The sequence below is a fragment of the Nomia melanderi genome, chromosome 14 (assembly GCF_051020985.1).
Source record: "Nomia melanderi isolate GNS246 chromosome 14, iyNomMela1, whole genome shotgun sequence".
Taxonomy (NCBI): Eukaryota; Metazoa; Arthropoda; class Insecta; order Hymenoptera; family Halictidae; genus Nomia; species Nomia melanderi.
This window is the reverse complement of record NC_135012.1, coordinates 7,669,398-7,694,608: the sequence shown is the minus strand read 5'-3', so window position 1 is coordinate 7,694,608 and position 25,211 is coordinate 7,669,398. Positions and strand designations below refer to the sequence as shown.

The 25,211-nt window shown below is 30.1% G+C and overlaps 1 protein-coding gene across 2 annotated transcripts; it reads left to right on the top strand.

Annotated features, from left to right (window-relative positions):
• The first annotated feature begins 473 nt into the window (after positions 1 to 473).
• Positions 474 to 23,386, top strand: LOC116433809 (Rap1 interacting factor 1). Of its 2 annotated transcripts, none has more exons than XM_076373610.1 (15): positions 474 to 1,249; positions 1,749 to 1,952; positions 2,156 to 2,450; positions 2,555 to 2,901; positions 2,977 to 3,562; positions 3,669 to 3,871; positions 4,131 to 4,274; positions 4,372 to 4,537; positions 4,617 to 4,824; positions 4,905 to 5,128; positions 5,245 to 5,634; positions 5,728 to 8,160; positions 11,207 to 12,564; positions 13,606 to 13,900; positions 16,414 to 23,386. In XM_076373610.1, the coding sequence occupies exons 1-15, from the start codon at positions 1,152 to 1,154 to the stop codon at positions 17,128 to 17,130; spliced, it is 7,668 nt and encodes a 2,555-aa protein (XP_076229725.1). In that variant the 5' UTR covers positions 474 to 1,151; the 3' UTR covers positions 17,131 to 23,386. The 2 variants fall into 2 exon arrangements, with proteins under 2 accessions (XP_076229725.1, XP_031848183.2); XM_031992323.2 differs by having other exon boundaries at positions 11,207 to 12,723.
• Positions 23,387 to 25,211: the final 1,825 nt, after the last annotated feature.

The window sequence follows — 25,211 nt, the reverse complement described above, 5'->3', positions numbered from 1 at the left end:
TTGTAATTCATTTTAAATATGAAAAATGCAGAGAAACAAAAATATAGAAAAAAAGTATTAGTTCAATTAGTTTTTTCTAATTAATAACATTAGTTTGCAATAAATTTTTTATAAACAATTAATTAATAGTACTCAAATGGTTTTAAGACTGTTATTGTGACTATATTGTATTTAGGATTTTTTGCACAATACAATATAATTATAAAATACAATTTAAATTTGTGAATTTATATAAATAAATATCGTAAAATAATGAGTTTTTATTGTTGGTAATTATTGGTAATACATTTCAATTTCTACATGAATTCAATACTACTATTAAAAATTGTATTCTTTCAGTGTCGCAACTTTGTTTTTATAGTTACTACGTTACTGTTCCACGAAAAATTGAACTTAGCTTAGCATTTTAAGCATCTTCAAATATCTTCTACAATGTGCTAGACTCTACATAGTAAGAACATGTATGTAGTAGATATTTTGGCGCACAAATAATTTTATAGCTTCGCATACTCGTATTTTTCGATTCATGTAAAATTAAAGGGAATTTTCTATATTTAATGAATGTAAATAGTTATTAAATAATTATGTTTTGTGAAATTATTTTATTATTGTATCAATAACAATACAAACTTATTGAAAACGGTATCTGAAGTTGTATGCATACTTTGCAAACTCGCCGCGAGTGTGAAGCGTTAGCGGTTGTGTGTGGTGTAGTACCTTACATATTTCTACTTGTATCAATTTTCAAAAACAAACGACGTTTTGTTCGTTACATTCTGGATCTTCAAGATAATAACGGAAAGAAAGGCGGGAAGAAGAGAGAGAGCGAAAGAAGGAAAAGTTAAAAAATGAAGAAAGAGTTAGTGGTGCTGCGTGTTAATATGTGTTGTGGATAAATGCATCCTAAAGTGATTACAGTTTATTTTCATCAGCAGTTTATAAGAGATAATATTCCGAGACGTTGCATGTTTACAAATTCGACTTGAAAGGACTTAGTGAACGATTTCATCCGTGTATATAAACTATCAGCAAAAGTATAGCGAACATTGCAAGAATTTTGTGATTCTTCCAAAAAGTCCTTATTGGAAGATCTGTGAAGCGATGAGTGAAATTTCGTTATTTTAATGTTTCGTGAAATTTGATATTTTACAATGGCTTCTAATATTCCATCTTTCCCGCGTATGCTAAAAATGCTGCGGGAAAATAGTAGTATTAAGGATAAACGCGAAGCTTTAACCTATATTCGTAGGTAAGTTTAAAAACTTCAAATTTTAAGGGTTAGTATAGATAGTGTGTATTTATAAAGAACACAAAATTTCTTATTTTAAATAATACATCTTATTACATATAACAATGTTGATTTGCCTTTATGATGTAAATAATGTTTCTTGAAATAAATTCTTTATTTCAAAAGGACAATACTTTTTTTTATAAAAATAAGGTCAGTGATCATTAAAGAGAGTAGTCAATGCACTGGAGATTGAAAGTAACTGAAATATTAATCTTTTTATGTTTAAAATTAATTTAGAAAGTAGTTTTGTACACGAGAATCTGACATATACTTCAGTTGCAGATTAACTGTTTGTATTTTCATTACGATAAAAGTATTTTACATTAAATTTTTACATAACTGATATTTTGATTATAATTATAATAATCATGAGTAAATCTCTGTCCAAACATTGTTCTAAATTATTCTTTTTTACTGATATATATATTTAATATTTTCCAATGATATTCCATTTTAGCAGCAGCAAGAAGTTGGAACAGATAAAAGCCATTAAAGAAGAACAATACAAAGAACTGTATAAATTAGTCATTGATGTATTTACTAATGGAAACAGTGACATACAAAATGAAGCATATGAAACATTAAACGTTATCATTCAAGACTTTAAAGATCATTCTTTGAATTTGTTTGAAACTATGTCACAAATAAGTCAAAAAAATAGGTTTGTAAAATAAAATAAAGTATTTATGTTAAATTGATTTAGCTATTCAATCGTAATTGCTATAAGAAATTATTTTTAAATAGAAAACTGGGTTTTGAGATACGAATTTCAGATTAGATTGAATTAAGTTCATAAGTTAAGGTATCATTGTATTATATCAGGATATTGCCATATTTATATTTGTAATATTAATACAATTTCAGATTAAAAATTCTTAAGTTATTAGAAATAGTCGAGGACAATGCTATATCGATGGTTATTTATGATACGCATATTGTGAATTTTCTTAACAATTGTATGTGTATGGTACAAACAAGTACAATGCCATGGATAGCACCAAACGCATGTATAGATAATATTCAAGCATTGACAGAAGCAGAAAGCAAACCATTATCGGATGACCAAAGATTAGAAGAAGAAACAATTAATTATTGTATGATTTTGTTACGAAGGTTATACAAAGTGGCTGCGATAACATCAGATACACAAGTTCAGAGGGTATACAATTAATAGTTTAAATTAAAATAACAAACACTAAATATAATCAATTTACTTTAGAAACTGGAAACCAAAAAATATAAAAATATTTTTTACTTTTTCAGTTCAATGCATTATTATTAGACAAAATAATGTTATTAGCTTATATGGGTCATAAGCGACAACGAGGCCCTGCTTTAAAACTTTTAGAACAAGCTCTTACTACAGATATAACATCACACGTTCGTTCTAAATTATCAGAAGCATGGTCTCAATATAAATTGGCATTGCAATCTACATACTGCAAACGTATGTTACTTTTGGTATCCGCATGTGAATTAGATTGGGCAACGCAATGGAATATAAGTATTCAATTTCTTGGAATGGATCTTCATCGTGGTGCTGGTTTAATAAATAATTTACTAAGTGTAGAAGAGAAGGCATTTAAATCTACAGACACAGTTATACGCAGGTATATATAATAATTGTGCTAGGAAGGAAGTATTTATTGATAGAAATCTATATAGTGTGGTACTGTTTATTTTAGACAAGCATTTCTCTCATGGAAGTTACTGGTGGATAACTTTGCTTTAGATCCACAAGAACTTGCTACTGCCAGACGAATAAAGTTGTTGTGTATTCCATTAAATGCTAAAAATAGTAAAAGTGAATTAATAGCATTGACGAAATTAGAAGTCTGGTGGCATGTAATTATCAAACTTTACAAGGACATTCACAAGTTTGTTAACCCAGTGGTTACACAATTCTTAAATTTCTGTTTTGGACCTCTCGGAGATACACCGTTATTGTCATCGAAATTTGAAATAGTAGCTTCACCAGGAAAAAGATTTTATAAGACGAAAATTATTGCTGTAGATGCTCTATGTCAACTTCTTGTCAACAACCAAGAAAATACTCCAGTTTTTTCACCCATTTTGGAAGAAAGACTTCCGCACTCTATAACGAGTTCTATTTTTCAAGATAGTTATAAGAGTGTTATTCATAGCGTAGGAGAAGCTTGGCTTGTTCTTAGTCAACTTACAGATTCAGAAATGAAAAATAGATACCAACTTAGTAAAATATTGTGGGCAAGTTTAGTTAATTATATACAGGAATCAAAAACGGAAATGAAGGTTTGTTGATGTTCATCGATATTAGTATTTAATATTGTATCGTCCGATAAAGAAATTTAATTAAATTAATTTTTTTAAATTCTTATTTAGTTATGTTATCTTGCAGGATTTAATATATAGAGATTTGATCCTAGTTATCACAGAATTAACGAATTGTGCTACAGATAAGCCAATGATAAAAAATTTAATTCTTGATACAATTCTATTCAATGTTGCTGACCTTAATAAGAATTTCATTTTTGAAGATGATGTATTATTAGGATTGATATTAAAGCTTATACAAATTCCACTATTGAATGATGCTAAGAAGTAAGTATGTTAACTATAAACGTAATCTACATTAAAAACATTTGTAGTTACAGTGATAATATACTCAATTTATACTGTATCAAATTAACAGAATACCACCTTCGTTTTTCTATTATGTTTACCAAGCATTGTTTGATCGACTTAGCAAATATTATAAACTCTAGTAGATGTTAAAAATTGCAATGTGTATCGTAAATATTAAATAAAGAAAGAAACTACTATAATAAAAACTATAATAACATAAAATTATTCTTTTAAGGAGTCACTATGACATACTGAAATGTTTGTTCTGGCAATGCATTAAATCTGAAACAAGGAATGAATATTATTCCCACGCATTCAAATGCTTGAAAGAAATATATGAAAAATTATCCACATTGATAAGTGTTGAAGAGAAAAATGAGTGAGTTATCAAAAGTACAAAATAATAATTTTGAATTTTACTGTTAATTTTACAATTCTAATTTTACTATAATTACAATTTTATTATTTCTTTTTAGGACTGTCATTTCTGAATTGTGGCAAATTTTAGCAGAAGTAACAACAAAGTACATGGATGATTTTCAGGAAATTAATGAAGGAAATGCTCTAGAACATAATTTCAAGACTGTTGAATCAATAGTAATATTTCCATTTATGTATTTGTGTTCAGAAGACAACAAACAAGTTAGTTTCTTACGTTCTCCATTTTAATATATGTAGAAAGAATATTCGTTTATTATAATATTCATGATCTTTGTAATAGGCGCAAGAGTTAGTAAAAGTTTGGAAATCTTTATTTAAACAATTTGAAATGCGAGCAGATCTCGTTGAAACTGTCAAATCTAATGAAATTTTATTAAATATTTCAAACGTTATGCAGGGTTGCATAGTGAAAAATGAGAAGTCTTGTTGTCTTATTACAAAATGTTTAGATATTTTGTTAAGTACTGTCAACTTCAAATTTTTACTAGGTATGTAGACAATTGTGTTAATGAACAAGATCAGTAGCAATAAACAAATATGTTACAGTATAATTTTGTATCATTTTCAGCAAATGTAGAAGTTCCATCTGTTATACATCTTATTGTAGATCTTATAGCTTGTAGTTTATCTCATAAAAATGCTACAGCTTGTGAATCTGCTCTCAAAGCACTCTCTGCAGTGTTAATTACAATTTATGGACATACCCCTCAAAAAGTAATATCATACTTGCAAGTTTGTAAACCAACGGTCGAACAAATTCTTTCATCTAAACTGGAGGAAATAAGTAAAGAAGTATGTACTTAATATGGAATTTTAGTAAACTTAAATATTTAGTACTTAATATTGAATAGTTGATTTATAAAATATATTACTCTGAAATACTATAATATGCTATTTTCGATTTCTAGGTATTGAATACATGGGAGATTATTGTTAGTATTTTAAAAGGTCTTAATAAACTGGTTGATTATGATCTTATTTTATCATATAAAAAAGCCATTATTTTCGCTCTGAATCATAAAAACCTTGCCATACAAAATCAAACAGTATCATTGTTTGATATTATGAATGTGTTAAGTGGAAATGCTAAATCGATATTACAAGAGATAGAAATGGAAGCGGGCAAAGATAAAATATCACGTAAATCGGATGGTACAAAGAAGAGTGATCTTATCAAATCATCGAACCAAATTAAAATGGTTGGTAGCTTTTTGAATAGACGTTCTTGTAGTCCAAAATCTACAGTTAAAGAGAGTGGCAAAAATGATAAGAGAGTATTACCTGACTCTAATTCTGAGGTAAATATGTATTTAATTTTAATATACGTGTCCAACATTTGAGAGACATAATTTAATATTTAACATTTTTTTATTTTTAACGATTCATTTTAGGATTACGTTTTCATCAAGAGTGATTATAAATTTGACGTTAGTCGTTTGACTGAACATCAAAAAGAATCGTTAAAGCGAAGGAGGGAAGATATTCCAGCGCTCTATAACGATTTGTCGCAATCTTCTTCGCAAGACACTCAAAATTTGCAAGAGTGGTTCGACAAGAGAAACGATGCTTTAGCAACAACGGAAAAAGTATTTATGAAAAGAGATAATATTACAATAAAAAATATTATAAACGATGAGGCGAATAAAGAGAACAAAATCGATATGGAAGAATCAGAAATGATAGATAAAGCAGCTATTCAAAATGATGTGAAGTCAGTAGAACACGGACAAAATACAACGGTAGAATTTGTACAAAATTCGAAGGATAATGTGGAAAATGATGAAAATATCCCTATAACGGATGCAAAAGCTGTTGCAATAGAGACTTGTGACAATCTAGAAGTAAAAATGTCATCAAATTCTGTAACAGGTGACGCAAATCTTGCTTCACAAGAAGAGCGTTTGATAAATAAGGACAACGACCAAAGACTATCCCCATCCGTATTAGATAATAGCAAACGACGCAGTCGTCAGGGTACGATTGTAACTAGTACTTCTACGAATTTAGAAGAAACTAATAGTCAACCGGGACAATCTAACATGGTTACAGTTGGAGAAAGGAAATTAAGGAAAAAAATTAGTCCAAAGCCAATATTAGTTAATAAACAAAGACTTTCGATTGGTATGAAGAGTAAGTCTCCTGACATAGAGAAAAGAGGTATTAAACGAAAATCAAATTCGGATAGTGAAAATGAAAGTTCTCATTCACGTAGACGCAGTAAAACTAAAGCAATGATAATAAACTATGACACTCCTACTGACAGTGATAGCTCGAAATCTACAGAAAGTGAAAACCCGACAATGAATTTGGAAGGAATAATCGAGGATGGGAATCTCAGTCAACGAACTAGGAATGAAATATCTCGATTACGTATAAACATGGTATTTGATAGTCCTTTATCAAACAGTCGTCGATCCAAGGGTCACGAAGATAGTATTAAAGATGGTGTTGCTAGGAAACAGTCACCTGAATGTAAAGTACCCAAGTTGAAAGTTGCAGATTTAAAACCTGGTGATTCTCTAAAGAAAAATCAAAAAAGTAATGACAAAGAACTGAATAAAACTCAGTATGTAAGTAAAAGAGGTAGATTGATTAAAGCGAAGTTTAAAGTGGAAAAAAACGGTGAACTTATTAAAGTTGAAGATACAAAAAAATCTTCACAAAACAAAACGAAAGAGTTAGGAGAAGAGAAGAAACTGGGAGAGGAAAGCAAAGAGGATCGTAGTGTACAGATAGATGTTTCAAGGATTACAGTAGACGGTATTAATGGTAATGGGGGTGATAATGGAAATTTGTGTGATGTTAATCAAGTCAATAAGGCTAAAGTTGTAGAATCTAAGGATGATGAATCTAATACTGAAGTAGAAAATAAAGATGTTGATTACTATGAAAATGTTGACATAATAGAAAATTCACAGGAATTATCTGAAATACAAAGGAAATGTAATGAAAAGCAATGTTTTATTAAAATTAATAAAATAGGTGACCCATGTAACGCAGTGAAACTTCCTAGCAGTACAAGCGATAATGAAATAGCGACAGATATTGTTTCGAATAATTGTGATAATGACAATAACGAAGTTCCTAAGGTTAATGTTAAGGAATCTGAGGAAAACATGGAAGTTGATTCCAATAAACCAAAGACATCGATTTCGGTTGCTGATGGTAATCTGTATGATAATGAAAAATATGCTGTAGTTGAAGTTCAAAAAATGAACGAGGGATCGTCATCTAAATATGTCCTTGGTTTTTCCTCTCCAAAAAGTAATACAAAGCGGCAATTAAAATTTAAAACTTATTCAGCACTAGGTCGTGCGGCACATATGTTAGGATTAGTAACGAAACAAGCAAAATTAGAATCTGAATGTAATCCTGTAACTGTAGATGACGAAGCTGCAATAAAAAAAGGAAAGCCTAAAGATATAGAGAGCGAGACAGGTCTTGGAAAAAAGGAGAAAGGTTCTGCGTTTAAAGATGTTGAAAAAGTAACAGCAACGTGTAGTAGTCGACAAGAGAAAATCTTTAATAATATGAGGACATCTGACTATGGTCCATTACCTTCGATCAAATCATTCTCCAATTTGAAGAATGACGGTGAAAAAGTTTTCCTGAAGACGGACAAAATGGATCTTGCACCTGTTCAAGCTGATGTTCAAGTTGAAAAAGTAAATGAAGAATCTGTAAATGAAACAGAGGAATTGCCAATTTTAGAATGGTCAAGTGCAAATCCACCTTCCTTAACTGCATCTCCCAGTGTTAGTATTCTTAAACGACAACGGCAGTCTCTACCAGAGCCAGATCCAGAATGTACAACTCCTAACAAGGTACTTCTTTTTAAATATTTCATTAATATGCCTTTGTATGATATGGCAAATAGTATAAATAGTAAAGTGATATAATAAACTAGAATTCTGACTGGTACAAATACATATAAATTTTTCTTTTGCTGTACGTTATGAATTTCGTGTTTTGCAAATGAGTAATTTTTATAATTAAATTGTATATATTTATATATTAATTGTATATTTTTTGTACTTAAAGTAAAAATTGAATATGCGAAAGTTGAATAATGCCATTTCAATAGGGCCTTGAATATCTACAAAAATTATATCCTAATGATGACAAATATTTAAAAATCAGGAACCGGGTCTAATTAAACGTATTTGTTGCTGTTTAAAATGATATTTTATTTTAAATCATAGAATCTCTGTGAAAATAATAAACTACAAAATTTAATAGAATTTAATAGAATTTGCTGAGAGAAGTGACTTTAAAGGGAGCTTGCATTATTTGTTCTGATTTGCAAATTGGCGTAAATAGTTGATTCAATTAAACAAGACTACGTATTTTTATATGAAATACAGATTAATTGTCGATCTCATTTAGCTTGTGATTCGATTCGCTTCTGTCTACCCTATGTAATCTATGATTAAAAATGCAAAAACATGTGTTAATCCTATTAGATACTTTGAGTCCTTTTCAACTCAAACACCTTTTCATGTTTTTAACACTACAATATTTGTTTATCTTTTTGTATAACCATTTTTCATTTTTTAAGGATATCTTAAACAATTTTTAAGGATTTTTAAGTATTCTATTTTAGAAAAATGCAAGGAATATTATTGGTGTACAGATTTTTCTTTTGTTATTATTATTTTAAATGTACACTTAAATTGTGGGGATTGTAGTATTGCTTTCCAGATAAACTTTTGAAAGTATGTATTTCTAAATTAGTTTTTTACGTTGAAATGAGTAATATAAAAATTGATTGTATAATTAAGATTCGTTTTCATTTTGAAATCAATTTTTCGTTAGGTTAAAGTTTATATAAATGGGGTAAAATTGATTCAAATGTTGAAAACCTTTCAACTGGAGTTTTCATTAGAATTATGTTTCTTTTAAGTTCCATTGTTTAATCCTTTCTGTGCTATGGACGCGTGTAAATTTCTATTAATATCTAAACATATTGAGGTGTCATCTTTAATGAAAGAGTTTTTCTCTAGTTAATATTTACGATTAATTAATTATTACAGATTAATTCAACAATTCAATTCAATTGATTATTAATTAATTCAACTGATGGGGTAAAGAGTATTATACTTATTATATACTTGTGATTATCTAGAAAAATCAGTGATAGTTGTTTTCCCAATATTTCTTTGCACTGGAACACCATGATCGTAATTACCTAAAAAAATCAGTGAAATTGTTTTTCTAAAATTTTATCGTGCTCTAATACACCATAGACGGTAAACTTTTTAACTTTGAAAGAGATAATATCGAACGAACTATTAACGTGAGATATTAGCAATATTAAAGCATTTTATTATTATTAAATTATACTAATTTATATAGTACTGCCAAGTAGCATGTGTACGAGCAGCATGAGGGCGGGTGTGTTAACATATTTGTATGTACTTTTCCATTTTGATATATTTAGTGAATTATATCAAATATATATAATAAAATCTAAATATATATATTTAATATATTTAGTGAACAATCGTATTTAGGTATAAGGTAAGAGTAGAATGAAAATTTAATGGGTCTTTAAGTTTTATGACATTATCTAATTAAACTGCTAGAAAATTGTTTTTTAAATAAATAAATTTCTATTAATATCTTTATTTTCAGTAAATTATATTTTCTTGCGAGATAATAAAATATTCACAAGTTCATTAAATTGTAAATACTATGTATTTTGATAACTTTAATGGTCGCAGCAGCAAGTATTTATCAATATTTCTTATACATTTAAGTTGAATGACATTTTTCACATATCTGAGACTCCAAATTAAGTGACCTCGAACGACCAGATTAACTCCAAAAATATATAATATATATAAAATTTTTGTAATGAAATTTGTATAAAGCTTATGCAGTTTCTATAAATACAACTGTGCACCTAAATAAATAGTGTAATTATAACTGTATTAAAATATTCATTAATACAATTGTATTCATGAACACAGTTGTATTAATATATTCGTTAATACAGTTGTAAGAATTTATAAATATTGTAATTTATTCAGTCTCGTTGATGCCATTTTATATTTTTTAACAGAAGTAAGCTAGAAATATGATACTGTATGTTTTCATTTGCTTGCGGCTTATTTCCAATCTCCGCCCTGTCGCACACAGAAAATAAAATTGGCGATTGTTAGTTATTAAAAGGAGGATATTAAAACTAGGCGATTTTTGACCGACCTCTGGAACAAAAAATGTAAATTCCATTATTCCGGGAAACATCGGGAAAGTCATGAAAAATGTAGTTGGAGCAGCTCCTAATATAGAACACTACAATATTTCAGAAAATAAGTAGTTCGATGTGTCAGTTATCATGGGAACACTTCATTAGTAATAGAAAGCAATCATATTAATATTTGAACATCAATTAAAAATTTGTCATTGAATGCGAAGCATTATCATGTTTGGTAGTACATTAAATAAATTTTCTAAAAGACGAGTTAAATAGTTAAATTTTTTAATGTAGATAAGCTATAAAATGTTATTTTTTCATAATTTATCATTGAACATGTTTGTTTTTCACTATTCAAAAGAAATTTACTGCAAATTAATTTTTTTCTTAGAGTAGCATTATTTCTCTATCAGAAAACACGAGTTGTTGATGTTACATATTATTATGGTATATTTTTCTTTTATGGTGTCGATTACAAAAATGATAATAACGGAAAAAGCGTGTCCAATGCATTTGAAACACAAGTATTATTATTTACTCGCGCGAAAGACTGAAAATACAAGAGACCAGATTTCTTTCGTTGGATCATGTTCGCGTATAATTTATAAGCATCTATATTTTGAGCTGTCAACAAAAGAATGTTAATTGTAATACATTGCATTTTATTATAGAGAAAACGAGTAAGTTTTGCGGATCCTCCAGTTTCAAAAGAAATGGGATACGAAATTGCGACTTCCGATTCTCCGCACAAACTTAATAAATTCGTTTCACGTGGCTTGTTGGGTCGTAAGGACTCACCATTCAGGATGAAGCAGATCAAGCCGAGATTGATACACATTGATTCCGAGAAGATGGACTGTGAGGAAGAAACAGACGCAGCGAGTACATCAGAAGTAGATCAACAATGCGAAAGAGAAAACGAATTGTTAACGAAAATAGCTGAAGAACTAGAGTATTCAGGGAACTTCGCAATGGACACCGATAGCTCACAAATTTCGCCTGATAGTGAGAAGAATGACTCACCGGACGCAAGTCCTGTGGAAGATAACGCTCGTAACAAAATTAATATCGATAATTTAAGCACTGAGCTTGAAATCACGCAAAATACTACTTTCTCTAGACACACAGAAAATAAGGACAGTATGACGGACGCTGTTAAGGAACCTGCTGTTAACACGGAAAATGATAAATGCAACGTAAGTGATACCAACGATGACATATTCAATGAGATGGATGCAAAGCGTGACAATGCGAACGCAATAAATAATGTCAGTGCCGAGATAGACGACGGACACAATGTTCCTTCCGTTCAAAACAACGCAGAGAATTCTCTGAAATATAATATTGCGAATGATTCGGTCATACCGAATATATTTAAAGACCATTCGAATTCTGAAAATTTGGAGGACACGATGGACGTAGCGAATCTCTCTAGCTTGAATTCCACGGCGAGCTCGGAGGAAATTTTCTGTGGAAGGTTGATACGAACTAGTACACAAGCAGTGGACACAACAGGGGAGCAAGATACTTTGCCTGTCACGGACTCGGTACTTGGAACTTTACCGTTGAGTCATGACAGTCAGAACACAAGCGAATTCGACGCAGAAATCCCTCATCCGGAGCTCTTAGATTCTACGCATCCCATACACCCGACGTTGATCTCCTGTTCAGAACCTATCCAGTCTGTTATCGAGAAATTAACGAACCCTCTATGGGTATCGCATTTGTCCACGTACCTCTCGAGTATCAACATCGAAACTGTCGGTAACCTAGCGCGGCTATCCGAGCGCGAAGTGAACAGAATTCCCGTGAAAGGTAACTCGAAAGTTGATTTTGTGAAGAGTGTCCTAAAATCCTTTGAGAAAACGTATAACATGAAGCAAGCGGGCAATGCAACGGAACGCTTGAACGATCCTTCGACCAGCGAACCACGTCTTAATGTAAATACGAATGTACCTGTATCCGAAAAGGAAGTAATGACTGAAGGCCAAGCGTTGAGAGCTTCTGAAGTGACTCCGAATGAAATTAGGTATGGAACTGACGATTCGAATATGAACGTTGACAAAATGTCGGAATTGTCCAAAATTGCGACGGAGATTGGTTTACATAAAACTTCGAACCAACATGCATTGAAGGTTTCATCGTTGACCCCACAACTGGGAGCTAAAACCAAATCATCAACCGTTACGTACGTTAGAAATGTTATCTTACCCTTTACTCTGTGCATTCTGTAGTTGAGGTTGATTTACTTAACATTGTTTATTTATTGTAATACGGTTCAGGGAATCCCGGTTTGATACGATTGTTCTAGTTGCAAGATTATTTTAACCCTTGTAGTACGGACGTTTTTGGCGATTTTATGGGTGGTGATGCTTGGGACTATTCAAATATTTATTTACTAATTTCTTTTTATATGTATTTTCAGAACAACTTCTAGATAAATGAGTAGATATTCCTATTATATGTAATATAGTTAACCGGTAATTTAAGTTAATTATAAGAAGGTGGAAAGTTAAATGTAATTTTTGAAAATGGTGTAGCTTAATAAGGGGATGGTAAAGTATCTTCAAACCAAATCGACTTTCTTACATACCTTTACGTTTGATATTTTATGTTGTGTATGATAAAAAGTTATGGAAAAAATCATAATTATTCTAGGTGTGAATGTGCATTTCTGGAAATTTTTTCAGAACTTTGGACTGCAAAATTGATTTGTAAAAAATTTACGAACATTATAAATGCTGATTCTTTATTTAAATTATCAGAGAATAAATTATCAAAGTAAATTATTAGAAAAATATGAAAAAATAAAGTATTAATAGTCGTAATAAGATAGTAATCCCATGAAAATATAAAAGTGGTACTCTAATTTGGTTTGGAGGCCCTCTTATTCGGCTATACCCTTTGAATTAAAGTAGACCCAAGCACCGCCGTTTAGTGATTAACACTAATATAAATCGTCTAATGATTAACACTAATGTAAATCGTTCAAGTCCATAATAGTGGATTGTTTTGAAATTCATGGAAAAGGTTGGCAGCTAATAGATAATGAAATTATACTTTTGTTTAGACAAATGACGAGCATACCAGTATCATCTATATTAGATATTGTACTTCCATCTCAAGCTGATGGAGGAATCTCTTCCATCTCGGAAGCAATTTCTGCTTCACACATGTCAAAAACTATTGATGCTTGCACTACCCGTGACTCTATTCATTTACCGCAATCTGTAACACCTAAGGTTACCAAATCCACCGAAGTGCAAACGGCTTTGGAAGATCTTCTGGATGAAATCGATGTTAATTTGGTATTGGAAAGCGCAGTTAGAAGATGTACACCAGAGAAAATTCTTATGCAATATAAGGTAAATACTTCATTTCATTTTTAATAGGAAGTTGAAGACGATATATCAAAGCAAATCTTAAAATGCCAATAACTAAAATTGGGAAAAGGTGCATGCAGCTGTCACGATAATATTAGGGCAAACGTTTGAGTCTGCTATTCAACAAATTTAAGTTTGAATCCCGGTATGGAAGCTCTACTTCTTCTACCTCTATTGTTGTCTATGTTACACCTAATTCAATTTTATAATTGTAATTATATTTACTTAATAATATGACGTAAAGTAGACTGTCTTATTCAAAAGCCATAATTCGTTTTTCAGAACATATGATGAATTCACACAGATAAATACTTGTTTACAGTTATCTAATTGCAATTGAATAGTTCTAAATTGTCTAAATCATTCCCATCAGATCGAAGATATAGAATTACATTCTGGTAGTTGTGATATCTAGCTTAGCCTGTGCTCACCACACACCAATTTATTTGTCTATTTAAAACAGAATCCCAGATTTAACCATTTCAGTCTCAAAATATTATTTCACAAACGAAGATTAATGTCCATGTTTAACTGAATTATAAAATCTAATCACTTTGAAGAAAATTTGTTTAGTTTAAATAAAAATTGAACTTTATGAGATCCATGTATGTCAATATTCTAGAGTGCTACTTTTTAAGCTGCTTTTTAATGTATGGATTTCACTTAAGTAAGGGATAAAAACAGATGAAAAATGTCAGATTATGGCGTTACATGTTTTGTAACACGTGAGAAAAAATTTCAGAATGGTTCCAGCATATTTAAATAATATGCCTTACTTGACTTTATCCTTAATTCACAATGAGTTTGAATGTTTTCTCATTTTATTTGCTTCTGAACATTCATTTGTTTGCTGTTAAAGTTTTTAAGTGATTGGAATAGTGTTTGCATCTTCGTTTTGAAGATTTTTTAAAGGTGTTTTTAAGTGTTTGAGATTCGTTAAGGATATGGAGCTGAAACGAAAGAATTTTTGCATCAATTTCAAGACAGCAGTGAATTCGGCAACTGTTGCGGTGAGACAACTTAGAAGAAGACTTAACGATAGAAAAATATTTTTCAATTCTGATTTCAAAGAAAGTAGGATACTCAAGTCGACAAGTGATCATAGAGCTACAAAAGTAGTTGAAGCCCTGATAAAGATTTAAAAATCTGTAGTGCAATATACTATTACGAACTTCATCAATAGGGACACCTACAGCAACGACTAGATGGACTCAAAAAATCTACAGGAGTTGAAGATGAATATATTCAAACTGTCAGAAAATGGCACAGACAAATGACAACTCAAGAAATTGCATTAGAAATAAACAACAGTAGAAAAGATCTTGTCAATGTGACAATATTGAAAAGATAATTATTAGAAGATAGACTACGCTAGTGTGTAGCAATTAAAAAAGCTCTATTACCATTCCAAAACAAAGTGAAACTTCGTTAGCATTCACAGCGAAGGCTTTATTTAACAAGATATCGAGAGAATCGGACATCTGACTGAAAAAGTGTTGTGAACTGACGAATCGAAATTTATAGTTTCCTGAAAAAAAAACATTATTAATTCAGTGTATTATGTTAACAGTGAAATATGAAGAATGTTCTGTGTTTACTTAGGGATGTTTTGGAGCAAAGTGGATGGTTTAGTGAAAGAATTCCGCCAGGAAAGAAATTTGTAGATGATAAGTTAATCTTTATGCAGGATAACAATTTTAAACACCGCAGAAGTTTGTGAAAATTATTTAAATAGATTGAAAAGTAAAAGTGAAGTGTCCAATATCAAACAAATGATAGTAGACATGTTTACGAAATGCCTGGAACAAGATTCAGGAAGAAACATTGGGAAAGTTTGTTGTTAGATTAGTTCGAATTGTTAACTCCGTTACTGTTCAGCGATGTGGGTGTGTAAACGAAAGGTTTTAAACATTTCTTCGAATCATTCATTTTCTTTTTTTAGGAAACTGGCCGTCTTCAATTAACAGAAACACTCTGTATACATTGGGTTGATATATAAATATATAAATATTTAATTTTAATTTAATATATAAATATCAGTATCAGTCAATAAACATAAAATACTCGTTTTACTTAATTAATCAAAATCTTTTATTAAACAAATGTACCTTTGTATATGTAGGTTTTCTAAAATTTATGTCGGTTAATTAATATTGACCGATCTGATCCGATTTCAATGAATTTTTGTTGATTAAAAAAATTAAAAAAGTGAAGTTAGTAAAATGTTTGGAAGATCACTTTCCACACAGTAATAAATAAACTGGTTAAGGGGATACTTGAATTTGTAGGAATTTTTAGGAGTAATCAGTAGGATGTAATGATGAGTAAGCATTCAAAAATTGGGGACTTGGGTTTCATTCAATTTAAGATATGATCGCAACAACCCGTAATGCAGTTGTACAAAAAAAGGCACAGAAAAGTAGCGAAACCATATGTTTAGGTACCTTAAGATTAGTATTACTTCCACTTTGATAAACGATTTTCTGTTTTTATAGAACAAAATGAGACATGTGCCACAATCGGAACTGGAAAGAGAGACCATAAGAATGCTTGGCAGTGAGAATAGGCCCAACTGCAATGAGACAACACTAAAATTCGCTTGCCGTTCCTGTGGAATCAACAAAGTGTTGTTGCGGCTCCCTGATATTTTTTGTGCTGAGAAGCAATTTTTCGTTAAAGTGTTGAACGCTTATCGGCAAAAGATAAAGACCAGCGATTGCATGAACATCCTTGATTTCACTGAAGTCAAGGACGCCGTTTGCGAGAAATGTACGTCCTCAGAGTTAGCTGATATGTTGTCGAAAAAGCTGAAAGCAGAGGAACAAGAAGGAATCAAAAAGCCCATGACCGAATTGTCCAGCTTGGATGCCATGTTGAAACGGTTGCCAATGGACGTGATCATTAGCCACACAGTGGCGAATGATGAGCTGATCCCGTCTCGCCTTGTGTTGGACATAGCTCTGCAGAACAACAGCCCCAGCGACATAGCGCAAGCTTTGGAATCTCAGTCACCTGTCGTAATTAAAAATGTTTTCGACAAATTGTGGTCCGACCAGTTTGCTGTGACGCACATTGGCGAGAGTAACGGCTCTGACGAGGGACTGCTAAAAATTTTCAAAGCCGTTTGTTCGAAACTGAGCAAGAAAGATCTGCTGGAAGCATTTTATGAATGTATGAAGGACAAGGTAACTGTAAACGATGAGAGAAACTAAAGATTATGTGTTATGTCAGATCGCTTTGTGGTCTACATGTGTTTTCGATGTTCATTACCAATATTGACTATAAACATGTTCAGTTTCTTTTTCTCGATAATATCCACATTACTGGCATATATTATATATTCTTGCAGTTATTGAACTATATTTCACGGATAGCTCTTTATAAAAATGGTATTGCATCGTAGCTTAGAATTTCATTACAGAATTTAATTAGAATACTGTGTGCTTTAAGAGAAACAGAAACAGTTCTTTCTTTTTTTATTATAATAATTTCACGTTTTCACGCGCAAGTTGAACGTACATTAAACATTATCAAGAATAATTGAAATGAGAGTATATTAACCAGAACAATTGTTATATTTACTTTTTTATAAATGTTTATTACTAAAGGAAGCATCACGTTTCATTAAAAAACTATAGTGTATCAGCATCTTCATTTTGCCATTAATTTTTTCAGATTTTTTTTCCAAATTTAATATAAAATAAACTCGAAATATTGTTTAAAGTAACTTTGTTATTAATATTGTGTAACATGAATTTAAAAGATCCAGCAGAGTTGTAACGAAACGGTCAACATTCTGAAAGTATTAATAAATTTTACAGACATGTTACTTCTGTTTCTTTTGAAAAAAGGATTAGTCATGTTAAGTGTTAATTAAGTTACTGTAGAAGTTTTTTCCTTTTCTAGTAAAAATTCCAAAGATTTCACTAAATTAAAAATTAATGAATTGAGAGACCATTAAATGATATCACGTACTACGTTTTTACTTGTAATCCATTGATTGGCATGTAGTACTTAAATTTTTCTATCCAATTGGTTTTCATAATATTTAAGAGTAGACTATTGTATATAATACACAGCTATACTATATATAATAATACTTGATGGAAAATACTAATAATTAGCTTGTTCTGTATTAGTTATATTATTAATCAAGTATGGCAGATACTATACATGATACAGGAACGGTGTAAATGCTAATTATTGATTTTCTCGATTTTTTCTTTTTAATTTATGTTTTTGTGTTTATGGAATCTGAACTTTAGTATGAACCGTGTAATATCCAAAATTAAGTTAAGAAATCATTTTCAAAGTCATTTTCCGCGCAATTTTCGTATATTGATTATTTCGCAGAAACTGGTATCCCATTTGACACATAATAAATCTGAAGTGCCGAGAAATTTTACATTGCGTAGAATAAAAATATTTCATATATTTTTCATGATATGCTTGTAACTTGATGTTGAAATTTCTACAGAATTAAGATAAATAAAATAATATGACACATATGTTTCAAATAACGAATCGAATAATTATTGAAAAAAAAAAACTTATGTTTTCTTCTTTTTTAAGTTACATAATATACATATGAAACTTATACTTTTAGCCCTGTAACATATAAACAGATTTTATATAATTGAATCCATAGAAAATCGTATGAATTACATCTACGTTTTAAGCAATAGAGATAACGCCAAAATTTCATTATATCGTATTTTAGACAAAAATGTTTTCGAAAAAGTGTAGTACTTCGTTAGAATTTTGCTTGTCAATCATTTTTATCAGTATTGAGATCTTTCGTATATGAGTTTTTTTTATACCTGAACATTTTATTTACCTTATTTTAACATTATGCATATAATAAGCTTTCGGTAATAATCCGTAAATATAGAGTGATTAGATTCCCGTATTGAAATATTGCACGATCTAGAAGTAATTTGTACATAATACGTGTAACAACATTTCATAAATTGTAATATCATTAAACAACCACTTGTTAATATTGGATTACTTCATAAAAACACATCAGTTTACGTTCAATTGACGGGAATGCTGAACTCCAATTAACAGAAATACGGGTTATTATGATGTTGTTTGTAACATTAATAGGACACGTACTACATAATTAAATGCTTGGAATAATGTAATACATACTTTCAGTTTTCAATAATTGTCACCTGTTGGATCAGTGACGTGATAATTATTTCATATTGATCTATCGCAAGTGAATCATTTTATTGCATTTTATTACAAACAAATAAAATCTTTTAATATTAGTTCTTCCAAAGAAAGTTTGCCAGATTTTTAATTAGTTTTGATACAATATCTATTAGAAGTTATAACCTCTTAAGTAATGAAATAAGTGTCATTCATTCGGGAGATCTAATCTCGATCAAAAAATACTGTTAAAGTTCGCTATAAACAACTCTGAAAATAGATATAACGGAAATAACTTTTTTCATAATTGTATCTACGATTATCCAACATTTTTTTAGATATTTATAATTGAGCAATTGAAAGAGTAAAAACATGAACATAGTGTTCAAAAATTTACGAAAATATATTATTTCTTTATTTAAGTTACTCTAATTTTGTTCATTTTATGTATTCAAAAATATCTTATTATTCACACGATTAAAATAAACGAGTATAAATTCATACATCGCAATCGTATTGATGATAGTCAATTTTTTTAAGTATATCAATCTATTACATTCATTAAATTTCTATAATTACATCATCTCTTTTCCTGAAGCTAAAAAATCCAACATGGTGCAACACCTAAATGCCATATTTGTTTCCTACTTAGTCCGGTGATCTTGGAAGTACATTTAGACCTGTTTATTCCACTATATGCTAATATTATTCTTAAAATCTCAATATATTGTGGAAAATAATTCATTATTACACATTATTAATCTCTTGGCTACGGCACGCCACTATACTGGCTAACGCGGAATATTTTTCTAGACGGTAACTACTATAGTGGCTTTCATGTATGCTATCTTTTTGCATGATACGCCATTATAGTAGCTTACTTCTTTCTCCGACATCGATAGTTGTACATATTGTTATCTATTTTAACATAATTGCATAGTAGATTTCGTTGGAACAACATTCTTTTTTTTTCATAATTGAGAAGGCTGCGTTCGTCTAATTCAGGAAAAAAAGATAATTGTAGCATTTGTGCTGACATCTTCCAATAATTGAAAAACAAAGGATTAAAAGAAAACTGTTATCTATATTCATATTCGGAGCTTCTTATGAGAAACTTTGACACTATTTTCTTGATCAATACTGGATGTTTTAAACAAATGACATTATTTCATGTACCAGAGACTTATAACTTTCAACCGTTTTCTTATTAAAATTAATTTAATACATGAGAAACTTCTGTTAGCATTTTACACGAATTAAAATAAACAATTTTGTTAACGTTTTGTTTTTGTAAGTAAGACAGTTAATTCTTTAAAACAAAAATATTGATTCTACTTTGATTGAAAATGGAAATCAAAGTTTAGATTTTTTCCAGCATAAAATTTTGTTTCTGTCAAGTCGAGACAGATGGTTTCATCGATATTTCGAAGTATGTAAATTCTCACTCAAAATTGCACGATACAGTAATTGAAAATCTGTTTATAACGGGGCATCCTTGTACACCTCAGAAATAATTTGAATAATCGATAATAATTACGTCGTGACATATTATCGCGCTTTAATCGTATGTATGAACAGGTTTAGCAAAAGTAACTCTATCGGCATCATTCAAATTCCTTTATTTTATACATAGAAAAATAATTGCAACTCACAACAAATTGTAAAAATATCCATGGTGTGATATATAATAGAATATAAATATTTTATATAAACTGATGAAATGTAATAAATAACTTTTGTAATTATAATGTGTAATTTTTAATAAGTTCAATTTCAGTCATTTTAGTACATAAACATTTTAGAGGAGGGTGGTGGTAAATAGATCCTTAAAATAAGATCTGATTACGTTTGAGACATTTTTATGATATACGGAGTGACTTGTAATTGATAGTCCAACTGGAAGGACGGTGAATCTTCATGGAAAGATAAGTAACGAAATATAAAATTACAGTATTATCGTTTATTTATTCATTATCATTATCAACTATTTATTTTAAGTTAAGGATCCACTGGATCCTGACTTCAACACAGTAGCACACTATGCCAAAGTATTTCTTCTTAGAAGTTTGCCTATAGGATCTTAGGAAAGGGGTCTCCAACTTCTATACGCATGCGTACTTGGTGTTGTGAAACTTCGAAGCTATATTCATTGAACACAACTTCCGTGCGCATGCGCGTTTCACACTGCAATTCCCAACTTCGTCAAACAATTTCTGCACACATGCACAGTCGATATATCACTTATTTCCGTAGCTAATTTTATAAAATAAAACTTTCTTACCCATTCTTATGGTATTGACCTTAAACACATTTAACTATTATGTTATAAATTTCACGAAAACGAAGGATTCGTAAATGAAGTATATTGAGACCTCGTGAAGTATAAATTATATGTATTTAAAATTGGATGCAAGCACTTGTACTTCTAAATGAATGAAAATTTATATATTTCATAAATTCAACCCTTTGCACTCGAGAGGTGACTCTCACTCACCACTTGATTTCGTACAGTACAACTGTAAAACTTGATGTTTAATATTATACCTCGTATAATGCATTAATTAGAGAAATACTGAAATAAAATAGCTTCGTTGCTTAATGTACGTGTGATTTCTCTTCGAGTTAGTTTCACAAAATGTCGTCTTTATCTCATCAGAAAATGTGAAAATATTTTTAGTGAAAAACGTCCGAGTGCAAAGGGTTAAAAATATATATTATAACAGTGAGAAAAATGATTGAAAATTTCGCGATTAATGACTATGTAATGTCCACGTTAATATTAGCAGGTAAATCGTAAAACGTTCGTTCAAAATATGTGATGAAAGAAAAATGAAAAGCTATTGAGATATAATGTTTTATGGTACAATGTATATAAACAACTTCACCTCAGAATGTAATTCTTAAAGTAAAAATATTTATGCTTGTAAATTGATGAAAACTATTTCATTGAATGTATGAGCCTTATGAACTTGTTTCCACTAACAATAAGTTATATTAAACGCCTATAGTACAAATAAAGTATAGAGGATACTCTATTCCTACTAACATTCATGGGTCATCGGTAATGTCGGATGTGACACTAAAATGACATTGAAATTTGAAAAATTCATTCACCTGTTGAACAAAATCTTATTAATCTATCGAGTGATTTCTTAATCACGAACGGAAAGTGAAATAGGTAATGCATTGAAGTGAATTAGTTCGCAATGGGTGTAGTTACAATTTAGTTTACGTTTATATGAATATTTTAATACAATTTAATGGAAGAATCTGTAGGTAAATAAATAAGAAGATTAAACATCAACTGAAGATAAAGATGAATATGAATAATGAGTATATTTGTTATCTTCAGTCAGTAAATTAAATGTGATGTTTAAACGTATTTTAAATCTGTCGATTGCATTTCCGGTACGTCCTGTAAATCGTCTGTTTCTGTAATACGCTCTAGAAGGAATTCTATTTATGTGACTGTATTACCGATACCGCTGAAAATGACCTATTACTCAAGCGCACCCTAGTGACATTAAACGGTTAGCTACCGAACTACGTGAAACTATAACAGGTACGGTTTAAAAACCGTAAGCGACAAATGGGAATAATGATTATTCTATATATAAGTAAAAATTATTTTCACAGTCTCGTCAACTCCAAATGGTACAATATTACCGTATGACAACTGTTAACTTTATTATACTGCTACATTTGTACACTTTATTGTATTGCCCTTAGAACATTAGGGGTTCATTCATATATGTAGATCATTAGCGTTTCCAAAACGCATTCTTATAATTGCGACAGTCAAAATTAACATAAACCTCTATCAAGTAATATTTATGAAATTTAATATCCGTTAAGTTGAAGGATTTCGTAAAACCATAAACCTATAATTATAGGGTTAATCTAATTAAGACGTTGATTGCTACGGTGGTCATCGATGACCCGAGCTTACAAATTACTTGAAAGCAACTATAATAAGGAAATTGATGTTGAATAAAAATATTTAGTAACATAAGCAGCTAGATGATAGTGTAATATGAGTACACTGATACCAAATCATTAATAATTAGTTCTAATACCATTTGCCTTTGTTTTGGGAGAAGAAGTATCACTATATAAAATGTTTGAAATTCTTGTGGCAGTCAACGTGTTAATAGTCATGACTAAACAACGATATGAACGCTTTAAGGAGCTATACCCATCGGAATGGATTAGAAATTGATCGTCCAAACTTATTTTAATTTCATCACTTATTTATCTGTATATGTAAATCTATGTAAACTACTGTAACTACATTGTTTAAAAATTTCATTAAAGAACCTATGAAATTAACATAGTCGTACATTTTTCTACTGGGGACCTCAATACTGAAAATTATAAAGCACTAATTGAAGCTTAACAGTATGATGAAGATGTAGGACTAAATAAACAATGAGTAAGTGATCACTTAGAGTATAAGAAAAAATCCAGCTCCTCAAGGAAAACAGAATTCAATAGGAGGAATATCTTGGATGAAAAAGAGTTTTCAATGAAAAGTGAATGAATAAATGCTTTTTTTCGAGATGAATCATTACGTACTAGGTTTAACCCTTTGCACTCGAAAGTTTTGTAGTATATAGTCGTATTTCACATTTCCCGATGAGACATAGATAACATTCTTTGAAATTAAATAATGAGAAAACACACCTGAATTAATAAGAAAGTTATTTTGTTTCAACATTTCACGTATTCATTATACAAAATTTAATATTGGGTTAATTTGTCAAGAAGTCGTAGCAGTTTCGAAAACTGGTAAAGATAAAACAGCAGAACTGAAACAAAATCTATCATCTCAGTAATGTATATTTTCGAAAAGGTTACAACTCTCACGGACTTTTATAAAAACTACTTCTATTAAAACCGATATTCGATATTATACATGTCCTCGTTAGAAATTTCTAGCATCGAAATTTATTTTTAGACCTATCCTCCCATTCGGTTTGGCTTAAAAATATGACGTATCATTTTCGCATTTTATTTGTGCCATTACTCTTATTGGATCGAACTCAAAGATACGCTTTCAATTATGTTTGAAATTATATATTCCCGAAGAAACTAGTATCAAAATACGATGCCTGCTCTTCCGTCATCAGGGATGTGCTTATAGGTTGTGTAATCGATACACGAAATTCAAGGCGCTTCTTGGAAATGGTCAAAAATAGTTTCTGTGCATTTTAGTATAATGTATTTTAAGTTCTATCATTTCAACAGACAAAGGAGTAATTTAATATTTGCATTGTTCTAAATAAAAACGTAATATTCAGTTTTTCAACTGGTGGTTAAGAAATTTCTATCATCCATTATACATTTTATTTAAATAATAAAAATTATTTCAGTGGTTCTCCTTTGTAAAATTAATACAGAGTTAATTGGAAAATATAATTATGTCATCTATGATCTTGAATAATATTATGACTCTGAGGGAACGTTCTTTTTCAGTGTTTTTGCCTCTCTGAAGTGATTTCTTTTTCTTTAGAAACCTTTTGCATCATCGGAAACTAACGAAACAAAGATATTTCAGATTTTAATCTTATTAGATCTTATGTATATTTATTAATAATTTGTACATAAATAATATAGTATTAGGTAACATACTGGTAACTTGATACGGATGAAATTGTAAGAATTATTAATATAGTTTACTTTTGTTAAATTCTTCTGCTTTACTTCAAAAGACTTCTTATTACTCCATTGTATCTTTAAATGGCTTCTCAATTTTCTTCCCTTATAAAGTTCTTTTACATCGAACGAATGGTTTCATTTTCATCGATGATCTATTAGGAGTACACTTTATTGAACGAAATGTTTGAACGTTCTACGTCAATGAACTTTTTCCTTTAATAAAGATGTTTTTCTTTGAAACAAATAATATCTATCTTCAAACTATATAACATGTACAAAGGATACCTGTTTTTTCGTTTTCACTTAGTTTTGGTTTAGCCAGCGAACAGTTGAGAACACTTTTTCTTATTTCTTATAAAAAAGAACCTCAAAACTTTGACGTCAACCCAATAGAAAGAGAATTTTTTAAGTATTTACAAATGATTACGAGGGTTGATGACTAAGCAACTTCTCCACACCTTTAAGATAGTAATTCACT

Excerpts from the sequence above, each read along its gene's own strand:
- LOC116433809 (XM_031992323.2), top strand. The coding sequence starts at position 1,152 with ATGGCTTCTAATATTCCATCTTTCCCGCGTATGCTAAAAATGCTGCGG. Across the intron at positions 1,953-2,155 it reads CAAATAAGTCAAAAAAATAG|ATTAAAAATTCTTAAGTTAT; the intron begins GTTTGTAAAATA and ends ATACAATTTCAG. Across the intron at positions 5,129-5,244 it reads TGGAGGAAATAAGTAAAGAA|GTATTGAATACATGGGAGAT; the intron begins GTATGTACTTAA and ends TTCGATTTCTAG.